At 42.6% G+C, this 22,679-nt stretch overlaps 2 protein-coding genes across 3 annotated transcripts; one reads left to right on the top strand and one right to left on the bottom strand.

Moving 5' to 3' along the window:
- Window positions 1-1,302: 1,302 nt before the first annotated feature.
- On the bottom strand, window positions 1,303-10,390 carry dnajb11 (DnaJ heat shock protein family (Hsp40) member B11). Its single transcript, XM_080903304.1, has 10 exons — window positions 10,196-10,390; window positions 9,624-9,780; window positions 7,972-8,069; window positions 7,749-7,881; window positions 7,409-7,551; window positions 3,650-3,732; window positions 3,519-3,576; window positions 3,302-3,413; window positions 3,041-3,200; window positions 1,303-2,476 (listed from the first exon to the last, which is right to left on the bottom strand). The coding sequence occupies exons 1-10, from the start codon at window positions 10,267-10,269 to the stop codon at window positions 2,412-2,414; spliced, it is 1,083 nt and encodes a 360-aa protein (XP_080759430.1). The 5' UTR covers window positions 10,270-10,390; the 3' UTR covers window positions 1,303-2,411.
- A 131-nt stretch (window positions 10,391-10,521) lies between these two features.
- On the top strand, window positions 10,522-22,485 carry LOC308410142 (gamma-crystallin S-like). Of its 2 annotated transcripts, XM_080903305.1 has the most exons (12): window positions 10,522-10,858; window positions 11,587-11,651; window positions 11,726-11,992; window positions 12,121-12,279; window positions 12,438-12,554; window positions 14,018-14,267; window positions 14,357-14,543; window positions 14,809-15,339; window positions 16,632-16,838; window positions 20,526-20,577; window positions 20,867-21,109; window positions 22,091-22,466. In XM_080903305.1, exons 2-12 carry the CDS (start codon window positions 11,589-11,591, stop codon window positions 22,361-22,363), a joined length of 2,349 nt encoding a protein of 782 aa, XP_080759431.1. In that variant the 5' UTR covers window positions 10,522-10,858; window positions 11,587-11,588; the 3' UTR covers window positions 22,364-22,466. The 2 variants fall into 2 exon arrangements, with proteins under 2 accessions (XP_080759431.1, XP_080759432.1); XM_080903306.1 differs by lacking the exons at window positions 10,522-10,858; window positions 11,587-11,651; window positions 11,726-11,992; ... (4 more) ...; window positions 14,809-15,339; window positions 16,632-16,838 and having other exon boundaries at window positions 16,847-20,610; window positions 22,091-22,485.
- Window positions 22,486-22,679: the final 194 nt, after the last annotated feature.

The raw sequence follows: 22,679 nt of genomic DNA, 5'->3' as shown, positions 1-22,679 counted from the left end.
ATTGCAGTAAGAATACTAAAAAAAACTGTTTAATGTTAGTAAATCAGTCTGGTGGTATTTCACTGTAATTTAACAGAGTGCAACTTTTTACGGGACTCCAAGAAGTCCTGTGTGTCAGCACCTATAAAAGGTGAACTTTTGGCGGTTTGCCGGTTTGAAGCATTCAGGTGTGTGTTAACATAATCTTCCTAGAAGTGGACATCGCACCAAATTCACTTCTCTGTGTACCAAAGTATTGTAGATCAAATCTGAGGCCAACTTTCCTCAAATTGGGTCATACAACAAGACAGTGATCCCAAGTACAGCAGCACATCTACAATAAGGTGGCTGAAAAAGAAAAGAAGCTGTTGAACCCGACTTAAATGCTATGCTGGGACCTTAAGAGAGCTTTCATAAATGAATGTCTGCAAATCTCAACTGAAGCAACGCTGTAAAGAAAATTCCTCCACAGCGATAAAGTCATTCAGAAAAGAACTGCAGTTATTATTCCTGAAGGTGCTTCTACAACATTTCGAGTCACGGGTGCATTTTTAAAACTTTCTTTTTCACATGGCTGTATTATCCTAACCTGTCCAGGGTGTGCCCCACCTCCCACTCCAAGCTGGATTGGATAGGCAGAAGAGAATTGATGGATGTATTATCCTACTGCAGTATGAATCTTCCTAATCAGATGAAAACCAATCTAAAAAAAGAATTGAGTGTTTGATCAGGGTTTAGTCCATTTGTCCAAAGTAGCGACTAACCAACCCGCCAGTTTCCTCATCGAGGAACCGTCTGCCACAGCAGACTTCCAGTGCATGCATAGTTTTATGCTGAGAAAACTACTTTTTGAATACGATAAATACTTCAGAATAGTAGATGAAAAACGATGCTGTATTTGTCACCATCACAGTGGAACTTGACAGCAATGTCCTGTTAAAAACTTGAACCACAGCCTTATAACAAGTGAACAGGTTGATTTATGTGTCTATTAGACACAGGTCTTTTTTATGAAGGTGTTAACATTATTACTTTCGTTTGACTCTAGACTTTAAAATCTCATTATCAATTCTACATATCAAGACTTGTATTTTAACATGTTTTATTATCAATTGTGATTTCCCAAATTTATGCGATTATCTCACCAAGATCTCAGAATTACGACCACAATACAAACTGATTATTTTTACAAACCCATTGCCCTGTAATGCAACTTACCCCCATATGTAAATTCATGTCAGCACCAAATTCTCCCAAAGCACCCAAAGATGCAACCATTTCTACACATCAGTACATCCAATACATCCAATTCTTGTGTGTGGAAAAAAAACAAAAACCTTTTAGTTTTTCCTCCTTCCTTGTAACTTTAGAGCTTTAACTTTTAGGCTTTCTAAGCTTGTTATTTACTTGACTCTGACATCATCTACTGGTGAATCTGGGGTACAACATGCCAACAGAATTTGTAGAAATCTTTATTTATATTGTCAATCAAAAGTACAATATCCCCTAGGAAATGTAAAAACTGCCAAATAATTTACATTTAAGGCCACGACACTCAGAAGTGGGAGGCAGCATCAGGCTTAAGAGTCAAGGTAAATCAGAAAAGCCCATTATAGTCAACAGGGACGCTGTTACTTCATAGAGTGAAGTCCCTTTGAGCTATAGAGTGTCAGAGGTGTGGAAAACACACGCTGGAGCAAACTGCCTTCACTGTTTAACTTAAGAGGTCAACTCCTGTCACAGTGAACGTGGGGCTGTGCAATGCTGACAGTTCTTCAGTCACATCATGTCAAACAGAAACGCGCCAACATAAGTTAGGAAAACTCAAACACAACAAACAGGTTTGGATTTGTTCTTTCCTATTGACAGAGTATTATTGAACAGGAGTCAGGCCAGAGCAACAACAGTTCCATCACTCAACAAGTGATGCTGTTACATTCATAAAACTCATCTAAAACAAAAAGACCAGAAATGGAGAAACTTCTGCTCTTGCACAGGTTGAACATTCTTCAGATATCCAGTTTGTCAGTAGCTCATCCTTCAGCAGACGCAGAGGGCTGTAACGGTGTCCTCTCCACAAAGGAGCAGCGGTTGACACATGTGTAGGTGCTTTCAGATACAAAGAAGTAAACTTGACATACAAATATGGACAAAAAGACCTACTGTTACAGGGTAATGCAGGGAATGAAAAGGTTCAGAGTGTCCATTTTTACACCTCACATAAAACATCTGCTGTTGTGCTACTGCTGAGAAGATGTAGAACATTTAAAAAGTAAAAACAAATTGGATTCAAGCCATCCTGAGACAAATCTGAAAAATAATAAATACACCCTGGCTAGGATTACAGATCACGCTCCTGCTGACTGAACAAGTGTGTCTGTGTGTGTGTTTGGGTGGTATGTGAATCAGTTCAGGCGCTGTTGCTCGGTGCGTTAGTATCCTTGTAGTCCGTTGTAAACCTTCTGTACAGATCCCTGTTTCAGAAGATTCCGAATACCTGCAACGACACGGTGACAGCTGCTGTTAAAAACCTTTCCCCGCGAGCAGATCGAACTACAACATCATTGATCCTGTTCAGAAATGAGAACATGTAACAAAGACTGTTCTTCTGTCCCATTCAATTAAATTAAAATGCATATAGAATAACTACTTGGCATATAAACCTTTTCTGAAGACAAACTTTAAAAAATAAAAAAAAGGTATAACTTTAATTTATAAACTCTAAATTCAACTATTTGTTTTTGGCATCTCTCTTTGTAAATTTGAATCACTGACAGGGGACCAATCCTTATTTTCTGTTATGTACGTAGTGTTCTTATGGTTGACACGGCCCAAGTTTGGTCAACTCAGACATTCAGTCACCTGCTCTTCAAATCTTTTGCTTAGGAGGGGCAGCCAATCAGAAGAACTTGAAAGAGCTAACATGCCTCATTTAAAAGAGAAGCAGGAAAGCCTTGTAAGATAAATAAGGACTAAATGAGCAGAATACAGTAGGTCCCCTTAAGATATGACGTGTCCTTAACTTCTCCCAGACCACCCTTTAACACTGCCACACTCTGACCTTCTCTCTGCTGGTCGTCGAGCTGTGTCTGAGGAAAGTCTACATCGAAGGTGATGATGAGGGAACCTCGAATGTTGATGTTGTCAAAGTTGGGCAGTCCCTCTCCTTTCTTCCACATTCGAGCACCGGGCTTTGTGATCTTATCCCTCACTATGTGGACCTGCCAGGCAAAGACAGACAAACATTTACTATCAATCTTATACATGTTTTTATTTTTCCCCAAATAATCTAATCTTTCAAAACAAGAAGCATATACAGAACCTTGTGTCCATCCAAATGTACTATATCCATCTCAAAGCCAACCAGTGCCTCCACCAGAGAGATGGTGACATTAGTGTAGAGATCATCTCCTCTGCGCTCAAACACAGGATGTCTATAAAGTAGAAACATCCCCACATCACTTGTCTGTCACTATACTTATATTCTAATTGGTGCACGCCTCTCTCTCTCTCTCTCACACACAGAAATCTGTTCATACTTCAACACTTTGATGCGAAATCGAAGGTCTCCAGGCTCTCCATCGATGTGAGGTTCCCCTGTGGTCAGAGTAAAATGTTAGAAACAGGGAGTGACAAAAAGCTAACAAATTAAGATTTACAAAGCAGTTACCTTCTCCAATAAAAGGGTACTCCATCTCATCTCTCACTCCTTGCTCGATCTCTACCTCTAAGGTCCTCTCTTCATTCACCAGCCTGCAGATAACATCAGAGGATGTATTTGTTAATACAATTTATTGGTCAATTTATTAAGTACGTTAAGCTGAAATCTAGGATTCCTGATGTGTTTTTCAAAATATCCCATAAGCATCCCCCCCCATTTCTTTCAGTCTGCTGTTGAACTTTGTGACTCAGAACTTGTTCTAGTGGAATGCAGTCATGTGGACGCTGTACCAGTCCATCATGGTGAAGGGAGAGCCGAGTGTAAAAGCAAAGATCTCAGTTTACTAGTTGATCTACGTGCCTACCCTCGCCTATGGTCATAAACTTAGCAGTGATTGAAAGAACAAGACACAAGTGGCAGAAATGAGCTTTCCAAAGATCATCTGGCCTGTCCCTTAGAGCAGCGGTCCCCAACCGCTGGGAACCGCTGTGAGTCGTTTGGTACTAGACCGCGAGAGTAGAGGCTCGGGTGTGAAATTCACAGTTTTTAGCATTATTTTTTTTATCATTTTTTATTGTTAATTCGGTGTCCCTGGGTCTCTTCCCGTGTGTTATGAATAAATCTTTTTTTTTTTGGTACTGGTTTTATTTTGTTGTATTTATCCGCGACACCTTAAAGGCCGGTCCGTGGCGCAAAAAAGGTTGGGAACCACTGCCTTAGAGTGTGAGAAAGCCAATAATTGAAGAGGGGCTAAGAGCAGAGCTGCTACACCTCCACATCGAAAGGTGCAAGTTGAGGTGGTTTGGGCATGCCCATGGGGAGGAGGACATGCTGAAGCTCCCCTGGATAAGCAGGAGCAGTTGGCTAGGGAGAGGAAGGTCCAGGGTTCTCTGCCTAGACTCCTGCCCCCACAACCCAGTCACAGATACATGGAAGAAAATGGATGGGTGGGTGGCATATTTGTTTACATCAAATCAAATCAAATCACAAATCACTTTTTATTGTCACATCACATGTGCAGGCACACTGGCACAGCACATGCGAGTGAAATTCTTGTGTGCGAGCCCCACAAGCAACAGAGATGTGCAAACACAACAACACAAACGAGCAAAATACAAGAATGGCCAACCTGAAACTAATAAATATATGTACAATATATAATAGTGTATGCATTTCTGGATGTGTATACTAAATATTTTCCCACGTGTGTGTGTGTGTGTGTGTGTGTGTGTGTGTGTGTGTGTGTGTATACACATTTTTACAAATTAAATAGTAAAAAAATAAAATAAAATAATAATAATAAAATATACAGAGTTGAATATGTGCAAAACAAGTGGCATTTATATACAGTGTGGAGTGCATAATGTTGAAGTTCCAGTAGTGAAGCTGAGGTGTCTATGACGTGTTCAGCAGTCTGATGGCCTGATGGAAGAAGCTGTCTCTCAGTCTGCTGGTTCGGGACCGGATGCTGCAGAACCTCCTTCCTGATGGAAGCAGTCTGAACAGTTTATGGCTGGGGTGACTGGAGTCCTTGATGATCCTCCCCGCTTTCCTCAGGCACCGCTTCCTGTAGATGTCTTGGAGGGAGGGAAGCTCACCTCCAATTATCCGTTCAGAGCACCGCACTACTCGCTGGAGAGCTTTGCAGTTGTAGGCGGTGCTGTTGCCATACCAGGTGGTGATGCATCCAGTGAGGATGCTCTCAATGGCACAGTGATAGAAGGTCCTGAGGATGCGGGGGCTCATGCCGAATCTTTTCAGTCTCCTGAGAAAGAAGAGGCGCTGCTGCGCCTTCTTCACTGTTTTGTTTGTGTGTACTGACCACGTAAGATCCTCAGCCAGGTGTACGCCAAGGAACCGGAAGCTGCTCACTCTCTCCACAGCAGTGCCGTTGATGGTGATGGGGGTGTGTACTTCTCTGCACCTCCGGAAGTCCACTATCAACTCCTTTGTCTTTGCGACGTTGAGGGTGAGATGGTTGTCTTGACACCAGTGGGTCAGGGCGCTGACCTCCTCCCTGTAAGCCGTCTCATCACCGTTGGTGATAAGACCCACCACTGTAGTGTCGTCCGCAAACTTCACAATGATGTTGGAGCTGTTAGTGGCTGTGCAGTCGTAGGTGTAGAGTGAGTACAGGAGGGGGCTCAGTACACACCCCTGTGGAGCACCAGTGTTCAGTGTGATGGGGGATGAGGTGATGCTGCCCAGTCTGACCACCTGGCGTCTGTCAGACAGGAAGCTAAGGATCCAGCTGCAGAGGGAGCTGCTCAGTCCTAGATCCTGCAGTTTCCTGTCCAGCTTCGAGGGAACGATGGTATTGAATGCTGAGCTGTAATCTACAAACAGCATCCTCACATACGTGTCTCTCTTCTCCAGGTGTGACAGGGCAGTGTGTAGTGTCAGGGCTATGGCATCATCAGTGGACCTGTTGTGGCGGTATGCAAACTGTAGAGGGTCCAGTGAGTCGGGTAGTGCAGAGCAGATGAAGTCCCTGACCAGCTTCTCGAAGCATTTGCTTACGATGGGGGTCAGGGCTACAGGTCGCCAGTCGTTCAATGAGGAGATGGTGGAGGATTTGGGTACAGGGACGACGGTGGCCATTTTGAAGCAGGCTGGGACTACAGACAGAGAGAGGGAAAGGTTGAAGATGTGCGTGAACACTCCAGCCAGCTGAGCCGCGCATGACCTGAGGACGCGGCCGGGAATCCCGTCCGGACCAGTAGCTTTGCGTGCGTTCACCTTCCTGAAGCACTTCCGCACATCTTCCTCAGACACAGTGTGCGCACTGACGTCATCCGCGGTGCGCACACTGTCCGGTCTCATGGTGTTCGCTGCGTCGAATCTAGCGTAGAATATGTTTAGATCCTCACACAGAGAGGCCGTGGTCTGCGGTGTGCTGGTTTTCCCTCTAAAGTCTGTGATCGTGTTTAGTCCCTGCCACATACTCCGAGGGTTGTCAAACTGTTGTTCCACCCTGTCCCTGTACTCACGTTTGGCTGCTTTGATCGTCTTCCGGAGTTGGTAATGTGCGTGTTTGTAGTCCGATGTGTTCGCGGAGGCAAAGGCTTTGTTGGTTTTGTTGGTAACAGTGTAATAATGTAGCTTGATCGTCTATCTTGAGATCTGGATCTGTATTCTCGGGTTCATTTCAAATCCAATCATAAGGTCTTGGCAACTAAAACACACCCTGATGGAGAAAGAAGATCAACTCTGCCAGAAACTTCGCACATCAGGAAATAAGAATCAGAAGTGATTGAAACGAGAAGCAATACATGATCTAAAAATCAGTACTGACTTTGATACATGTAATAAACACACCTGACATCTGCAGCAACAGATCAATGTCATTCTGAGAGAGCTAGACCAACATACAACCTGAAGCAGTTATCAAAAATTAAAATGGAAGCATCGCAGATTCAAACCCTGTAGCTGTACAATCGGTGGCCAAGTCCAAACTTTTTCATTGGTGTCCAAAATGGGGTTATCATTTATAAAATTGAGTAGTAACATCTGTACTGTGGACTTGTGTTGCTCAATATCAGTCCATTTGTTTTACTGGTGCAGCAGAGTTGCTTTGTTTGATTGAGAGTTCAACATATTCCTCATAATGCCTCACAAACAGCAGGTGGGTGGGGCTTCTGCACCAGAGCTGTGTGCCTGAGATGACCACATTAGGGACATTTTCTATGATGTCACAGCCATGTAGCATAGAAAATAAGGAAAAGCATAATAGGCCCCATTTAATGATGACAACAGGAGCTGACTTACTTCACATTGGGACACTCATCGCACACCATTTCCTGAGTCATCTGGAAACGTCCAGGTCCAAGCTGGGTCGTCCTCATTTCCTGTCTGCAATTACACTTCCTTTTACCAGGAGCTTCTTTAGCTACAGGCTTGTTACGTACAACCTGCATACAGCGGGAAAAATAAGTGTTGATAACATGAAAATCTACAGGTAGTAAATAAGACGATTCATCGTTAAGCCTTGCAGTTTGATGACTGAATGAAGTGACACTATAGCTAGCTCCTATTTGTGGAACAAACTTGAAATGTGAATAAAGGACGGTAAAGACTGTTCGTTTGGAAACCAGGAGTTTCTCCACACCTCCACAAAGTTCCCAGAGTAAACTTCTTCCAGTGTAACCTCCAGGTCCAGTACTATGTCATTTCCTCTGGGAATATTCCTGTCCTGCTGCTGTCGGTTGCCACCAAACATGAACCCAAAGTCACCAAAGAAGCTACAGAGGGAGGAACAGTAGCATGAGTGGACATTATACATGCATTTAGCTGAACCTGGCATAAAATCCAGCTGAGCTCATGAAACCAACCTGGAGAAGATATCGTTGTGAGAGCTGTGGTGACCCTCTTTGAGCCCGTCCTCTCCATACATGTCATATTGTTTCCTTTTCTCCTCATCTGAGAGGACCTACAAACAGACAACCTGTCAATCACACAATGGCCACATGCCGCAGTCTTTGTTCTCTCCGCTGATACAACGTGTGAGTGTCATAATTCAATGTAAAAAAAACACAAGAAAAAAAAATGTCGATGGGCTCTTGAAAGCTGTGTTAGTTTTTGAAATTGACTGATTCATTAAAGAATGAAATGAAAAGTCAGTGAACTGTTACTACTGAAACTATCTTAAAGCTTACGTATAAAATATATACTTTTTCAAATATGAGAATACAAACAGTTGACCCATTAGAAGGAACAGCCAGCAATTACATTGTGGCTCTAGAAGTGCCTTCACCTGAGAAAAGCAGCAATGGCTCCATTCTTAGAAGATGAGATTTTGGAAATTCATAGAAAACTTTTACGGCTGTTACTACTGCTAATCAGTTTGTCATTATCTCCCGTTGTTTCAACCACAGACTATAGATAAAAGATTATCTCGCATCATTAAGCATCAAGCTGAACCTCATTTCTTTTTGTCAACCTTTTTGAAACTAGATATAAGTGAGAGGCAGATCAGACTGTACTGGGAAATAATCTTGACTAACAGTGAGCATAATTTACAACATGAAGATTATGTTGTAACAGGACTTGAAACTAGTAAGTGAGCTCCTCAACCAACGAAGAAGGTGTTTACTGAGGTGACAGAGAGCTCTCTTCCCTCATTCAGCAACAACAGGCAAAAAATCCAAGTGGGGAGGTCCCAAGTTAAACTTTTCTCAACTTCAAGGTGAGCACCTGAAGAGACTACCAAAGAATGTTGGATATGTTGCTGTTCCTACATTTAGTAAGCCATTTCAAACTCTGGTTTTGAAATATTTTTATTTGTTATATATTGTACCACCACTTTAGATTTCTTTAAACAAATACCTACTGAACTTTATGGTTGAGATTGTTATTGTTTTGGTGCCTGAGGTACCTCAATAGCAACAATAACAATAAAAAAAAAACAAAAAAAAAAACTAAAAACTAAAAACTAAAAAAAAAAAAAAAAAACCTCAAAAGAATTTGTAGATCTTGTCAATTATTTTCTATTATTTTTATTATATTGTCATTCATTTAGAGATACATTTATAGACCCACCTCGACTAATGAAACTCGATTAATAACCAATTTCAGTTTTGTGTTACAAATCAGTGAACTCGCTGCGGCATCCTTCCGTTTTTAAAAGAAACGTGAACGTTTGACACGGAAACACCTGCAGCGCTTATCCGAATCCACTCCCACTCATCCACGTCTGAATTTTCAATACACCAGCTGTGCTGCCTGACAGCCAATCAGATTCAGCCACACGGTCTAATCGTCCAATCGCAGAGATCTTACCAACAACAACCAAATTTCAGGCTTATAAAACAGTTGTATCGGCGTCTTGGGCGCTTTTATACTCACATAGGATTAAATCTGCGCTACTGTCCCCGAACACAGCTGATACTATGAAAATATAACAGTCTTTTAACTCAAAAACAATTTCATTGTTGCTCATCTCGGATATCACTAGCATCAAGAACAACAATGGCTACACATCTACCTCATAGGCTGCCCCCAAGTCTGCGAACTTGTCCTGGGCTTGCGGGTCGTCTTGGTTTCTGTCGGGGTGTAACTGCAAAGCCAGCTTTCTGTAGGCCTTCTTGATGTCCCTGATTGATGCACTCTTGCTCACCCCCAAGATTTTATAGAAATCTCGCCTACAGGAGAGAGGAAGATGGCACAAATGAGGCAGACACAGGAGGCACAGAGGTAGAAGAAAAACGGGAAACCGTTATCAAATGGCAATGATGCTACTTTTAGATTGTAAAACACCGAGTTAGCTCCGGGGGGGTAAGCCAGTGTGGCTTCCATAGACAGTATGCAGCAGCTTCATCTGTCGTAATGGCTAGCTCCAAGCTAACTAAGCTAGGTAGTCACTTAAAACACGGCCCTTACAAGTGGTGGATACACTTTTTACTGAGTGGGGAAAAGACAACGAAAGCACTTATTAGCAAGTTAGCTCTGTGTGTCAGACTGTTCCACGCATGGAGAGCACGTCTAGACCAATCACAGTGAAACATGTGTACCAGCTGGCGATGCTGTTTCGCCGCTGTCCGAGCGAACACCACTTACCCGGCAAGCACCGCCGTAGTAGCATAAAGAAGCAGGCAGCACACGTTACACAGATTCATCCCTTTAGCAGCCATAGATGTCAGGATTTCTCAAGGAGGTAGCAAAGAACAACCGGCTTTTTAAAGCTCGGATCCCAGCTGCCAGTCAGTCAGCCACAAGCCTTCTTCCTCCTGTCAGAGAAAGCCCGCCCACTGGATGTCGGCAAATCATCCTCTCCCGAAAAACTCTGCCCAGCGTTAAAGAGACAGCTCACACCTTTCTCAGCAGCCCTTTTTTGTCATACATAACTGTTTGCGCCGATGTTTTTTGGGTTTGTTTGGGGTTTTTTGTTTTTTGTTTTTTGCTTTTGTTTTTTGTTACATGTATAAGTACAACTAATAAAAAACTGAACATTTCGGTGAATAAAAAAACCCGGGCACCATGCATGCTCATAGTGCAGGCTGAAGCGCGCCCCCGGGAGCTGCGCGCAACAGATGTCTGCTGAGATCTGAGTGGAGAGGAGGGCGCCAAATAGGAAGGACGGCAGATGTGCGTCTGACAACAAACCAGGAACCACTGCACTCGTCCTCCTCTGTATACCCACCTATGAGTCCTTGACCTGTCGGCCCTTTTCTCATTCAGGCCGAAGATCCCAGTAACAGGACGAGGACACAAAGTCTGACAGTAAGATCCAGAGCTGTCCTAGCTCAGCTAGCTAACTGGAGCTAAGCTAAGCTGGCCAGCCCTACTTTTTTATGTTGGAGTTAACTTTATGAGCAAATATCAGTGCGCCTGGTATTCGGCTTCATTTCTTGTTGTGCCACAGCAAAAACAAGTGAGTTTTGTGGATATATTTACTGTGTTACTGGATTGATGTTAGCTTAGTTTTGATTAGCTTGTCAAACTTGAAATTAGATGCCTAGTGTTGATGGCACGAGCAGCCTGGTTGCTAGGAAGATATTTTTCAACCTGTAATTAAACGGTCATTTTTGAAGATTAGGTCTGTTGTTGCTGTACTAAAAAAAAACCAACAAAGAGAAGGTTCATGAAATGCGATGAGTTTAAAAAAAATGAGTAAAAGCAGAACATCCTGCGCTGTATCTGAATTGATATACAGTTGTGTGTGTGCAGAGTTAAAGTGGCTGGAGTATGAGTGACATGGTGAACTAAACAGTGTGGACAGAGGTTGAGTCTGTGCGAAATAACAAAGCATTATGTTATTGTAACTGTCCAGTTTGACCAGTTTAACTGCTAGTGCTCCCCAGCTCCTTCCCTGGTTCGTGACTAATAATCATAATCCAGTAATGGCTCTGTCATTGTGATTTAAAAGTGCATTGTACTTATACGGTGTCAAATATTCAAGTAATTAATTATCGGTGTATGTCACATGGTTTTGTACTCTAACTCTTCAGACATGGAGGCAAACGGTGTGAGCATATGGCCACGCATGGAACCGTTCCTACTTGGTGCCCTACAGGTAAATATACTTCCACTATGATATCAGCCAATAGCTGTAAATCTTGTAAATAGCATGAATTACTATCGTTGTAGGTGGCACCGTCCTCCAAGCTAAACCTACACTATCTTCGAAAGATGGCTATCTATGTGCGAACAAGGAATGGCTGCTTCCCCATCCTGAGCTGGCCCATGTGGAGGCATATCGCCTGTGGAAAGTTGCAGCTTCCAGAAGACCTTGCGTGGCTCTACTTTGAGACCTATGACCTTCTGATAGGTCATACACCAGAGGAGAGGCTGGAGTGGGCTGAGTGTCTTTCCCAGTGTTCTACTAAAAGTGAGCTGGACCAGCAGAGGAACAAGGTTAAATAAAGTTTAAATATTTATTCCAAGGACTAATAGTATTGTAACCTTGCCGTCAGATTTGAAGGAAGAGCGGCTGCATATTGATAGGTAACCTGTGGTTTTTTTCCCTTTCCTTTGTGCACCAGTTGTCTGTGGACACTCTGCAGTTTCTCCTTTTCCTCTACATTCAGCAGCTGAACCGCGTGTCTCTGCGCACCTCTCTGATTGGGGAAGAGTGGCCCAGCCATCGCACTCGCTCCCCGTCTCCATCAGACAGAGAGTCCAAGACTAGCTATCAGAACAAGGTTCTCTTTGCCATGAAACATAAAACAGAATGACCAACAATGCAGCAGGATTTATAGTATTGTGTAGTTCTAATTAGATCTAGTGCAAATTATTGTATGGTGGTGTATATGAAGTTAACCACTTATAGTCCTGTTTTGTTCCTGTTTTGGTTCTGCAGAATTGGGATGATCAGGCTCACCTGTCCTTCGTGCAAAGCCATCTGGCAGAGATTTTGGAGCTGCTAGTGGAGCCTGGTCAACTGTCGCAATCTGGACAGGCCCTAAGAGACTGCCAGGTCTGGGAACAGCAAGCACACATCCTGCGTTAGGTCACAGACACAATCTAGATATTTTTAACAATATTTGGTGCTAGCCAGAGTATTTAAGATACCAGTATATTTAATATATCTTCTTAAATATATTCTTATAGACATATATGTAGAAGCAATCCCTGTGAGCTAATCAGTCTATTTCAGGTAGTTGTTGCCTCTCTTGCATCTTTATCTTGTCTCTGAGAGTAATTATCTCTAATGTTGTATTCTGAAGCTTGATTTCTACCTCTGCACTGAATCTGTGCAGAGCCTACATGATAGTCAAATGTTGTTGCCAACATTTCTGCTTGTGCTGGTGTGCCCATGTTGCTCTGCATCTCTTTGCCGAAACACTAGTTAGCGATGGCGTTCTTCTTTGAGTTGATCTGTTCTTTTGCAGCCAATTTGAAAACTGGTATCAGAAGAGAAAGTAGCTGTAAATGTGTAAAAAGAAATGGCAGTGTCTAAAGCATCAGACATAGACATTGCTGGCTGCGTCAATGTGATGTGAACATGTCTGTGTAGTTTCACATCAGGTTACTGCATGCATTACAGCATAAGATTTCAGAACAGTTCAGTTAATGCAGAAGATAAAATTCTGCAACAGGCATACCACTCACTGTGAGCATCGAGCGCTACCCACCTTCTGCTCAAACCCACTGTGCATGAAGGGCAGCCAATTAGAAGAAAGTTGGCTGGAAGGGAGAAGACCTAAAATAGTTTGTTTCAGGTAGATGATAAACTGTGGAGCTGTACAACGTTGCTTCAGGTTATTGAGGTTTACATTAATTCACAAAAGTTCTCGTAAGGTCCTCCAATAGCATTTCAGTCAGGTTAAGGTCTGGATTTAAAAACCCCACTTTGATTCTTTTCCTTTTCAGCCATCCAGCTGTTTGCTGCCGTTTGACTCTAGAATACTTTGGTATACAGAGGAGCTGATGTTGACTCAGTGACTGTAAAGTGTTTTTTGCAGAGACGAGGCTTTTTCCTAACAGTCCTCCCATTCTTTTTCTAACTGTATTGTTACCAACTTTAACATTTAACATCTTTCTGCAGAATGATAATAAATAGCCTAACCCCCTTCCCGACTTCATAGACAGCAACAAGTGCTTCTCTAAGATCAGTGCTGGTGTTGTTCCTCCTTCACATTGTAATAACACACACCTGAATGCCCCAGAGCAGAAAACTGTCAGAACCTCTGCATTTACAGAGGTGGTCAGTCTGGCGTTTCTGACTTTCCATCTTAATTGATAGATGAGTTAGATTTATGGCTGTACATTTTTTCTTTCACTAGTGTAAATAAAACATTAACAGCAAATTGTAGCTGTTAAAGTAAACTCATTATGTTAAAATTTTTGATTAGAGAATTTCTCTTGTATTAATCTATACTATTTGAAATATAAAAACAAGTCCATACTGTAACTGATTTCTCAGTTATGTTCTATCAGGTATCCCTGGACGCTGTGCGGAGCTTGGGTCTGCTTCTGGAGGGCTCAGTTTGCCAAGGAAAAGCTGTTCAGCCCATTCACCGGCTGCTGACCAAAGGTCCCCTCGAAACACAAGCTGGCTACTCCTCGCTCACCCGTTCCTTCCCTCTGCACAATCTCCTCTCCTGCCTCCAGCGCAGCCTCACTCTGAATCCCTTTGGAATAACTGCCTGTCTCCATTCGGGCAAGAAGCTCGCTTGGGCTCAGCAAGGTTTAGTAAAATCATCTGGCATTAGTCCTTCCTCACGGTCTTCACTTTGTGCCTTTTTTTGACCGCCCATGTGTGTTTGTGTGTTCTAGTGGAAGGGGCCATGAAGAGAGCCAAGATAGCCAGGAACACCCACATGGCACCACCTGGTAGTAAAATGGTGCTGATGTCCCAAGTCTTAAAACAGACCCTGGCTAAAACTTCAGACAAGCTGACTGGTGCCAACATTAAAATCCATAGATGTGCTGATGCCTTCATATACCTTCTCTCACCTCTCAGGTAAGGTTGCCTTCTAGTAATAGAAGTTGGGTTATCTTTAGCATACAGGCCAAGAGTGCAAGCACCATACGTGGAATTGATAGGCAGGCAGACTAATGATTAGAAGGAATTGCCCTACTGGGAACCGGTATTCTACAAGAACTGGTTCTCGATTCCCGTTCCTAGGCTGACTGTCAGTTGGCTGATCTCTGGCTGAAAGCGGCAGTTTTCAGTGGCTATATCTGTACAGTTTATGTTCTTTCTGTTGTGGAATTTGTTCCTTTAGATCAGTCAGTGTGGACAAATGCCGTGACAGCACTGTGGTTCTGGGTCCCGTTGAGACCAGCGTCCACATCCACAGCTGCCAGAACGTGTGGGTGGTGTGCATGGCCGGCCGAATTGTTATTGGAACTTCCTCACGTTGCACCATCCATGCCCTTACGCCCACACGCCCGTTGCTACTGCCGGGAAACACGGACATTACTCTGGGTCCTTTCCACACTTTCTACCCTTCCTTGGAGGATCACATGGCCAGCGTAGGGCTGGCGGTTGTCCCTAATCTCTGGGATCAGCCCTTACTTCTGGTGACCGAGGGCCTTGCCAGCCACTCACTCAATACGTTGTCCAGCCCAGACCCCTCCTGCTACCGCTTGCTGCCACCATCAGAGTTCCACACGCTGGTCGTGCCTTTTCAGATGGAGGGAGACACATGTGAGGTGCCCGGTGGTCTGCCTCCTTCATACCAGGCAGCTCTGGACGAAAAGAAGAGGAGAATACAGAACTGGCAGAAGACTGTGATAGAGGCCCGGCTGAGCAAGTGAGTGAGAAATTGACCCCCAAACCTTTATTAAGCAGTGGTTCAGCCACCTATACATGTGTTCAAGTAAGTTTTAGTGTTTCATTATGTAGCGTGCCTTTTAATCAGTGGAAAATTGTAACAGCAAAGGGATTCCAAAAACTCAATATGAATGTCAGTTAACTGCTATGTGTGAGAGATATGCAGTTCAGTGAGCACACTGATGTCAGACGGGTTGCACGAGGCAGTTCTCCACTGGCTCTTTACATTCATAAATAGATGTTCATCTTTTAAAGGAAATACACGTATTTAATGTTAAACTGGCAGGAACACGATTGTATATCTGCATACCAAAAGTTTTGGCAGTGGCACCACTCGATTGGTCAGTGATGTGACATCTAAATTGTCTGTCAGACAAGAGACAAGGCAAGAGTTTTGGACTTGTTTCAAAACATTCGATTTTATATAGTATCCATGTACTGGTCAGAGACCAATGGAGGAACGTTAGTTAAACAGTCGTTTCAAAGATAGTCTTATTGGAAAGTCTTCATTCTGCTTTGAATGTTGTGATTGGATACTATGACTCTAACTATGATGTACAACACTGAAGGTGCTGTGAGGTTCATGTGAGGATTCATGTTTGGAAGCATTAGATTGTGATCCACTCTTTCTGAACTGGGTTACAATTTGTGCTCACAAGAAAATCTGAAAAATCAGAAAGTTTTCAGCTTGAAAAACTGCTACAAATTTATATAGACAAACTAATGCCTCCTACAGAGGCTAGTCTTTGTTTTAACTCCAAAACAGGAATATGATATCCAATCATCTGGAGTGCTGAGCATGCAGGCAGGTAGAGGACTATGGAGGAGTGAAAATTAGAAGACCTTTATTAAAAAGAAGAAGAGCACAGATGGTGGCTATAGTGGACGCTTCATTGGTTTTAATGCTCAGTTTCACTTCAGCTCTTTGTATGTTAGAACTTCGCTCTTGTCTGCGGCTGGTTGGCAGGCCCACATGACCACAAGTAAGAGTGGCCCACAGACCCATTGATCACATACTCTGTACACTGTCTCCATTGACAACATTGACATTGCTACTACTATATACGAGCTATTAAAGTACCAGGTTAAGAAACAGAAAATTAAACATACGCATATTGTTGCTGGAGCATAAATGTAGGAAATAAGGTGAATGATGCTAAGAATTTTCTCTCCTTCATTTCAGAAAGACTTTTTTTGTTAAGCTCTGTTATTTTCAATATTACCGGTATGCCGTTTAAATGCAACTTTCTTTTACGTTCTCTATCTTTCCAGGGAGCAGAAGCAACAGTTCCAGGAATTGGTGGAAATGAAGTTTCATGAGTGGCTTCTGGAAACGGGTCACAGGCAGGAACTGGACAGCCTAATCCCACCCACAATCGCCTCTGTAAAGGACTCTGATGGGGCAGCAGCAGACACCAACCAAGTGAATGATCCCAAACATATGAGGACTGGACAGGCAGTGGGGCAGTCATCCATGGCGTGTTGAATTTTACTGTTTGCTTTTTTTGCCAGCAGAATAATTGCACCCGTAAATTAAGGCAGCATGGCCGTTTGCACATGCAGGTTACATATGGTCTTCTTCTCACACGGTGCTGCTGTGAGTTCTTGCTGCTGGTTAAGCTTTTCCAGCAGCTTACAGTTGTGTCCAAGTTCACAGTTCCTTCTTGAGAAAAGGCAGCTAAATGTTTGACATGTCTAAAGTGGGAGTGAATTGGCTTGTTATCAAACAACATCATGTGCCACACACACTCTGTAAAGATGAGGCATGTGTGAAGTCGCCACATGCTTTAAAGAGACATTTTCCTGCTTATTGTCTTCGTCAGAGTGAGGATGAGGAGGAACAAACTAGGCACAACGATTAACTGGGATTGACAGTCGAGTAAATAGACCCTGACACATTGTTTTCAAGCAGTCAGTCTGTTTTTCAAACATAATTTGGTACCAACTGTCCATCCAGTGTGTAGGTGAACTTTGTGTTGCAATAGAGAAACCAAAACCTGTTTGAATTAATTTGATAGACAGCTTTCAGGTGCTGAATTATGGGTAACTGTGGTTCAGTGTGGTCATGGACTATGAAGCAACATTAATAGGATAGCAGAAAGCTATGGTTTTTAAGCTAGCTAACTGAAACAGAGCCTTGATATGTTGAACTTGCTTCCTATCACAGCCCTCTGGAGACCCTGTCGTCTCTTCCATGCACCTACTGACGCCGAATCTTCTCAAACAGACCTCGTATACAAGTTTTCTGAGGGAACCTGCTGAGCATTTAAAGATGTAGATGGAGGATGGATGGATGTAGATGCTGAACATTTTAAGCACTTCGAATCTAAAGGGGCATGTTAGTACCTAGATCGTAATAGTATTATTTTTTAGAATATTAATAAAGCATTTTCGTGTGTGTGTGTGTGTGTGTGTGTGTGTATAACCCGTTACTCACATGCTGCTAATGGCTGTAGTGACGCTGTTTTGTGTGCTCGAGTTTGCTCTCACATGACAGTGCAGCTGCTGCAGAGTCGTGCTTGAATTTCTGCAGTACAACAGAACAAGCTAATCTGCTGTTCCAGCTGAGGCAGGATTTAATAAACTGGTGACCAGTTTTCCAAGAAACCTTAAATGTATATTTATTTTTGAATAAAGATGTCGATTTTTAGCACTGAATAATAATTATTTTTCATAAATCTACTTTACCTCTAGAATAACTGTTAGCAGTGAATACCTCCAAGTGTACTTCAGGCAGTTAGCTTCCTCTTTCCACATATACTTTACGGCACGCTGAATTTTGACTTCTATACAAAATATGATGTAAATTATACACAGAAGGCCTGCTTGAAATCATCAGGGCAGCACTGTATTGGAAATAGCAAATGAAGGGAATATGTGCTTAAAACAGTTTCAGGATGAACCGATTCATGCTGTAAACGCCTTAATGCTGTTGTTTACTAAAAAATGGTCCTGTTAATTTGATGCACAGCTCTGTGCAAGAGCACCAAGTCATTTTTAATTGTTAAAAACTGAAATAAAGGTTTTGACTACAACCGGGTCGCATCTTATGTGTTTCTTTGGATATTTACAATAATGTGCAAAAGTCTTCTAACCTTCATTTCTTTGTATTTTATTTCCAAGAAGCCAGACTTTTAGAGTGGTATATTATATATATGTTGGTGCCAATAGTTCTCCAGGCTTTCTGAGAGGCTTTCAAAGATTGTCTTTGGACATTGGCTGCTTTTTCATTCATTTTCAGTTCAGTCCTTGTACTTGACCATTATTTCCTGTTTGTTAAGCCACTTACCACTGAATTTTATTACACGACAGAACGCACAGTAAAATTTTAATTCCGTAAAAGTTGAAACTTTTGTGTAAAATGTAAATAAGAGCAGAATGCAAAGACTTGCAGATTTCATAAATCATTTTTTTATTCAACACAGAAGACAATTAAATGTAGCATTTTCAGGAAAAAAAAAGCTTATTTTGAATTTGATGGCAGCTGCATGTTCCAAGTTTACCACTGTGCTGCAGCGCCTCTTTTAGCATCAGTTGAAGAGAGCAGCTGCTGGAGTTTTGGGAGAGGAGTGTTGCCCTGTTCTTCTCTGATATAAGAGTCTAGTTGCTCCATAGTCCAGAACCTTCTTTGTCTGATTGTTCATTCACGATGAGCCAAATGTTTTCATTTGAAAGGTCTGCACTGCAGGAAAGTCAATTCAGCACCTGGACTCGTCTACTATGAAGTCATGTTGTTTTGATAGATGCAGTATTCAGTTTAGCATGGTCTTGCTGAGATATTCTTTGTTTTTTGAAAAAGCTACAGGTTTTGTTGCTTTGTATTTCACCTTGATGTTGCCTTTCCAGATGTGCAAGCAGTCAGATCCATAGGCACCAATACCACATACCATCAGAGATTCAGTCTTTTGAACTGAGTGCTGATAACAAGCTGGGTGGTGCCTCTTATATTTTGCCCGGAGGACGTGACATCTGAGCTTTCCAAAAAGAATTTCAGATTTGGATTTCTCTGACCGCAGAACAGTTTGCACTTTGCCTCGGTCCGTTTGAAAGGAGCTTTGGCCCAGAGACGATGGTGTTGTTTCAGGATCATTTTTTCACGTATGGCTTCTTTGACCTGTATTTGGCGCAGTGAACTGTGTTCACAGACAGTGATTTCTGCAAGTGTTCCTGAGCTCATGCCAGTTTTTCCAAAGTCCTTACAATTTTAGACCGAGGAGCATGATTCTGAAATTGTTTGTGTTTACTTCAGAGAACCTCTGCTTCTCTAACATGCTCTTTTTATTTCTGTTGCCAATTAGCCAAATTAGCTGTAAATGTTTCTCCAGCTGTTTCCTTTTAGTAGTGCTTACTTTTAAAGCCTTTCATTGCCCTCATCTATCAAACTCCAAATGAGATCAGTTTAAACATTTGTTATGTTTTCTCTGTTCTATTATGAATAAAATATGGGTTCATATTTATGCGGCACCCCAACCTTTTAAATTGTTTACAAATCCACTTTAGTCCAAATTATTGGATTGATTAAAAAATCCTGGAAAATAGGATGCATAAGAAACACAATACTGCAAAAGTAAATCACATATTATGAGTAATGTTAAAGAAAATAAGTAGCATCAAGAGCAAAAGTATATAATTGTAAACATTTCATTAAAAGTCACATGCATATTATAACCAGCGCTACATTGTACATTAAGTACTTGTTTCATACTCACATCTACAACACCACTCACTTTTTCTCCTTATTTTTGTTATTTCAGCACTTTCAGACTGAAATTTTGAAGTGAGGTCACTCCGTTTGTGTTTCCCATTTTTACTTATTAGATGTGAATACTTTCACCACTGCTTCATGTGGATCCATCCAAAAAAGAAATAAGTCATGAGTTGGCAGGTCCTTGCCAGGTGGGAGCAAGCTGGTGGAGCTGGCATGTGTAACGGTGGGCACTGGACCCAGCCAGTAGAGTAGTGGGGTCAATGGACGCTTACCCACGCCTGGCCATTATGCCGTAATCCTTCCTCGCTTTTCTGGAAAAACTGAATAGCACTAGAATCACTGACTCAATTTTTGGATCTCATTTTCATGACAAAGCGATTGTTCCCCTTTTGCCTCCACTGTTGCTGTTTATAAATGTGGGAAAGCGGGCATATAAAAGGCACTTGCTCAAAGGCCAGTGCAACATCAAGACCTCAGGGGGAAGCATCACCATCACTCATCATCACCAAGGCTATCCCACACAATATATCCAAGATGGGCAGGGTGAGTCAATGCAAAGAGTTTAGTTTTAATGTGCGGGTTCAAAAGTGCATGTGGGAGAGTACAGAGGTTTGCTGCAGATGTTGTTTCCTTATACTCTGTTGTAAATTAAAGCCTCACTGCTTGTTTGAGCAGCTGTTAACAGTGGCTTTGCTTTAAAATGTCTGAGCTTTCAGACAGGGACCAGGCTTTAGACTGCCTAACAGAGCAAATGTGAAAGGTGGACGAGCACTGAGACTGTTATGCGTTCCCCCCTCAGATCGTCTTCTACGAGGACAAGAACTTCCAGGGCCGTCGCTATGAGTGCGACAGTGACTGCTCAGATTTTCACACCTACCTGAGCCGCTGCAACTCCATCCGGGTGGAGAGTGGAGCCTGGGTGGTGTACGAGAGACCAAACTACATGGGCTACCAGTATGTCTTGAGCAGGGGGGAGTACCCAGAGTATCAGCGCTGGATGGGACTGAACGACCACCTCAGTTCCTGCAAGATGATCCACTTTGTAAGTCAGGCGTTGCCTGCATGCTGCTCTGCTGCAGGTGCACATTTTTTTAGCCTGTCTGTCATTTGTTATTGACTGTGCACTGTGAGCACAGACTGCACGCTCAATGACAAAGAGCTGAAGTCTTCACAATGTTCTCCGCAGGTGTGGAGTCTAATTTTTGAATATCTTAAAAGACTGAAGGCACAGCGGGCTCAGGGCATCCCAAAAAAGCATTTACTATGTGAGAGATGACATCCAGTCATGTTCATGCTACCGCAGTGCTGTGTCGATGGAGACCAGCGTGACATCAGTCTCTTTGTATGAGCAGGCTTTGGTCCAGCTGACCCACAGCCTGCAGCCTCTTTAAATCAATGCAGTTAGTAAATGCGTGTGTACAGTTTGGTTCTATTTATAAAGGCACAAAACAGTGAGCACACTGCAAACAATGAAGGATTGATTAATGTAAGGTATCTCACTGATTATGGTAAATATACCGAGTATACAGTCCTTCAACAGACTAGTTTACCATGATCATCGAGAGGCAAATTATACACTCAGATACTTGTTTGTTATTTTACTTGCAGCTAGCAAGACAATAAACTAACTTTATATTAAAGTGAACCCCAAGAGTCAGATGATCCCACTATGAGCAGCACGTGGCGACTGTGGGGAAAAGAAACGTGCTTCCAATAGAAAGAGACCTCAGGCTTAGGGAGAGACAGCCATGTGCTGTGACCGGCTGAGAGGTGACAGCATCATTAAACACAAGCAAAGACAAATGAAACTAATGAACTACAATTTTAAAAATAATCAATAATTTGGATTAGCTTTTCTCTAAACTGCCACACTGTATCTGACAAACTTCAAACTAGGTGTACATGTAGTGTACGAATTTTCCAATTAGATTCTAATTCTAATCTCATTGTATCCTCCCTTTCCCTTTCTTTTCCCTGCACTAACCTCCATCTTCACCTCCTTTCTCCCTCCCTCACTTTCCAGACCAGTGGGACCCAGTACAAGATGCAGCTTTATGAGAAGGCAGACTTTGGCGGCCAGGCCCTGGAGGCCACAGAGGACTGCCCCTCACTTCTGGAAAAGTTCCGCTGGAGGGAGGTCAACTCCTGTAAGGTCTACGATGGTTGGTGGGTTTTCTACGAGCACTCCAACTACCGTGGACATCAGTACTTCTTGGAGAAGGGAGAATACCGCAAGCCTGGGGATTGGGGTGCTGCCAGTCCTGCTGTCCAGTCTTTTAGGCGCTTCACTGAATAATTTAAACTCCATCCAAAAATATCAAGAAGACTGTCTGGGCATTATGAGTTAAAAATTTAATTATAACCTTCATCAACTATGTTTGCGATTTTGAACTAAGGTCTCAAAAATAAAACCTGCCAAGTAAGCACAATAATCTTTCTGTGGATTATTTCCATGCATGTTTTGAACCATTTTAGCACATAACTAAAGTTTATTCCCTCCTAACTGCACAACGGTGGTTAACACAGTTACCTCACAGCAAGAAGGTCTTGGGTTTGAGTCTCAGCTTTCTGTGTCTCTGTGAGTTAACCCTCTGACAGACTGGTGGCCTGTC

This window comes from Rhamphochromis sp. 'chilingali' (genome assembly GCF_963969265.1).
Source record: "Rhamphochromis sp. 'chilingali' genome assembly, chromosome: 14".
NCBI classification, from domain to species: domain Eukaryota; kingdom Metazoa; phylum Chordata; class Actinopteri; order Cichliformes; family Cichlidae; genus Rhamphochromis; species Rhamphochromis sp. 'chilingali'.
Note: the sequence above shows the minus strand (reverse complement) of the source record. Positions and strands in the feature narration are given on the sequence as shown.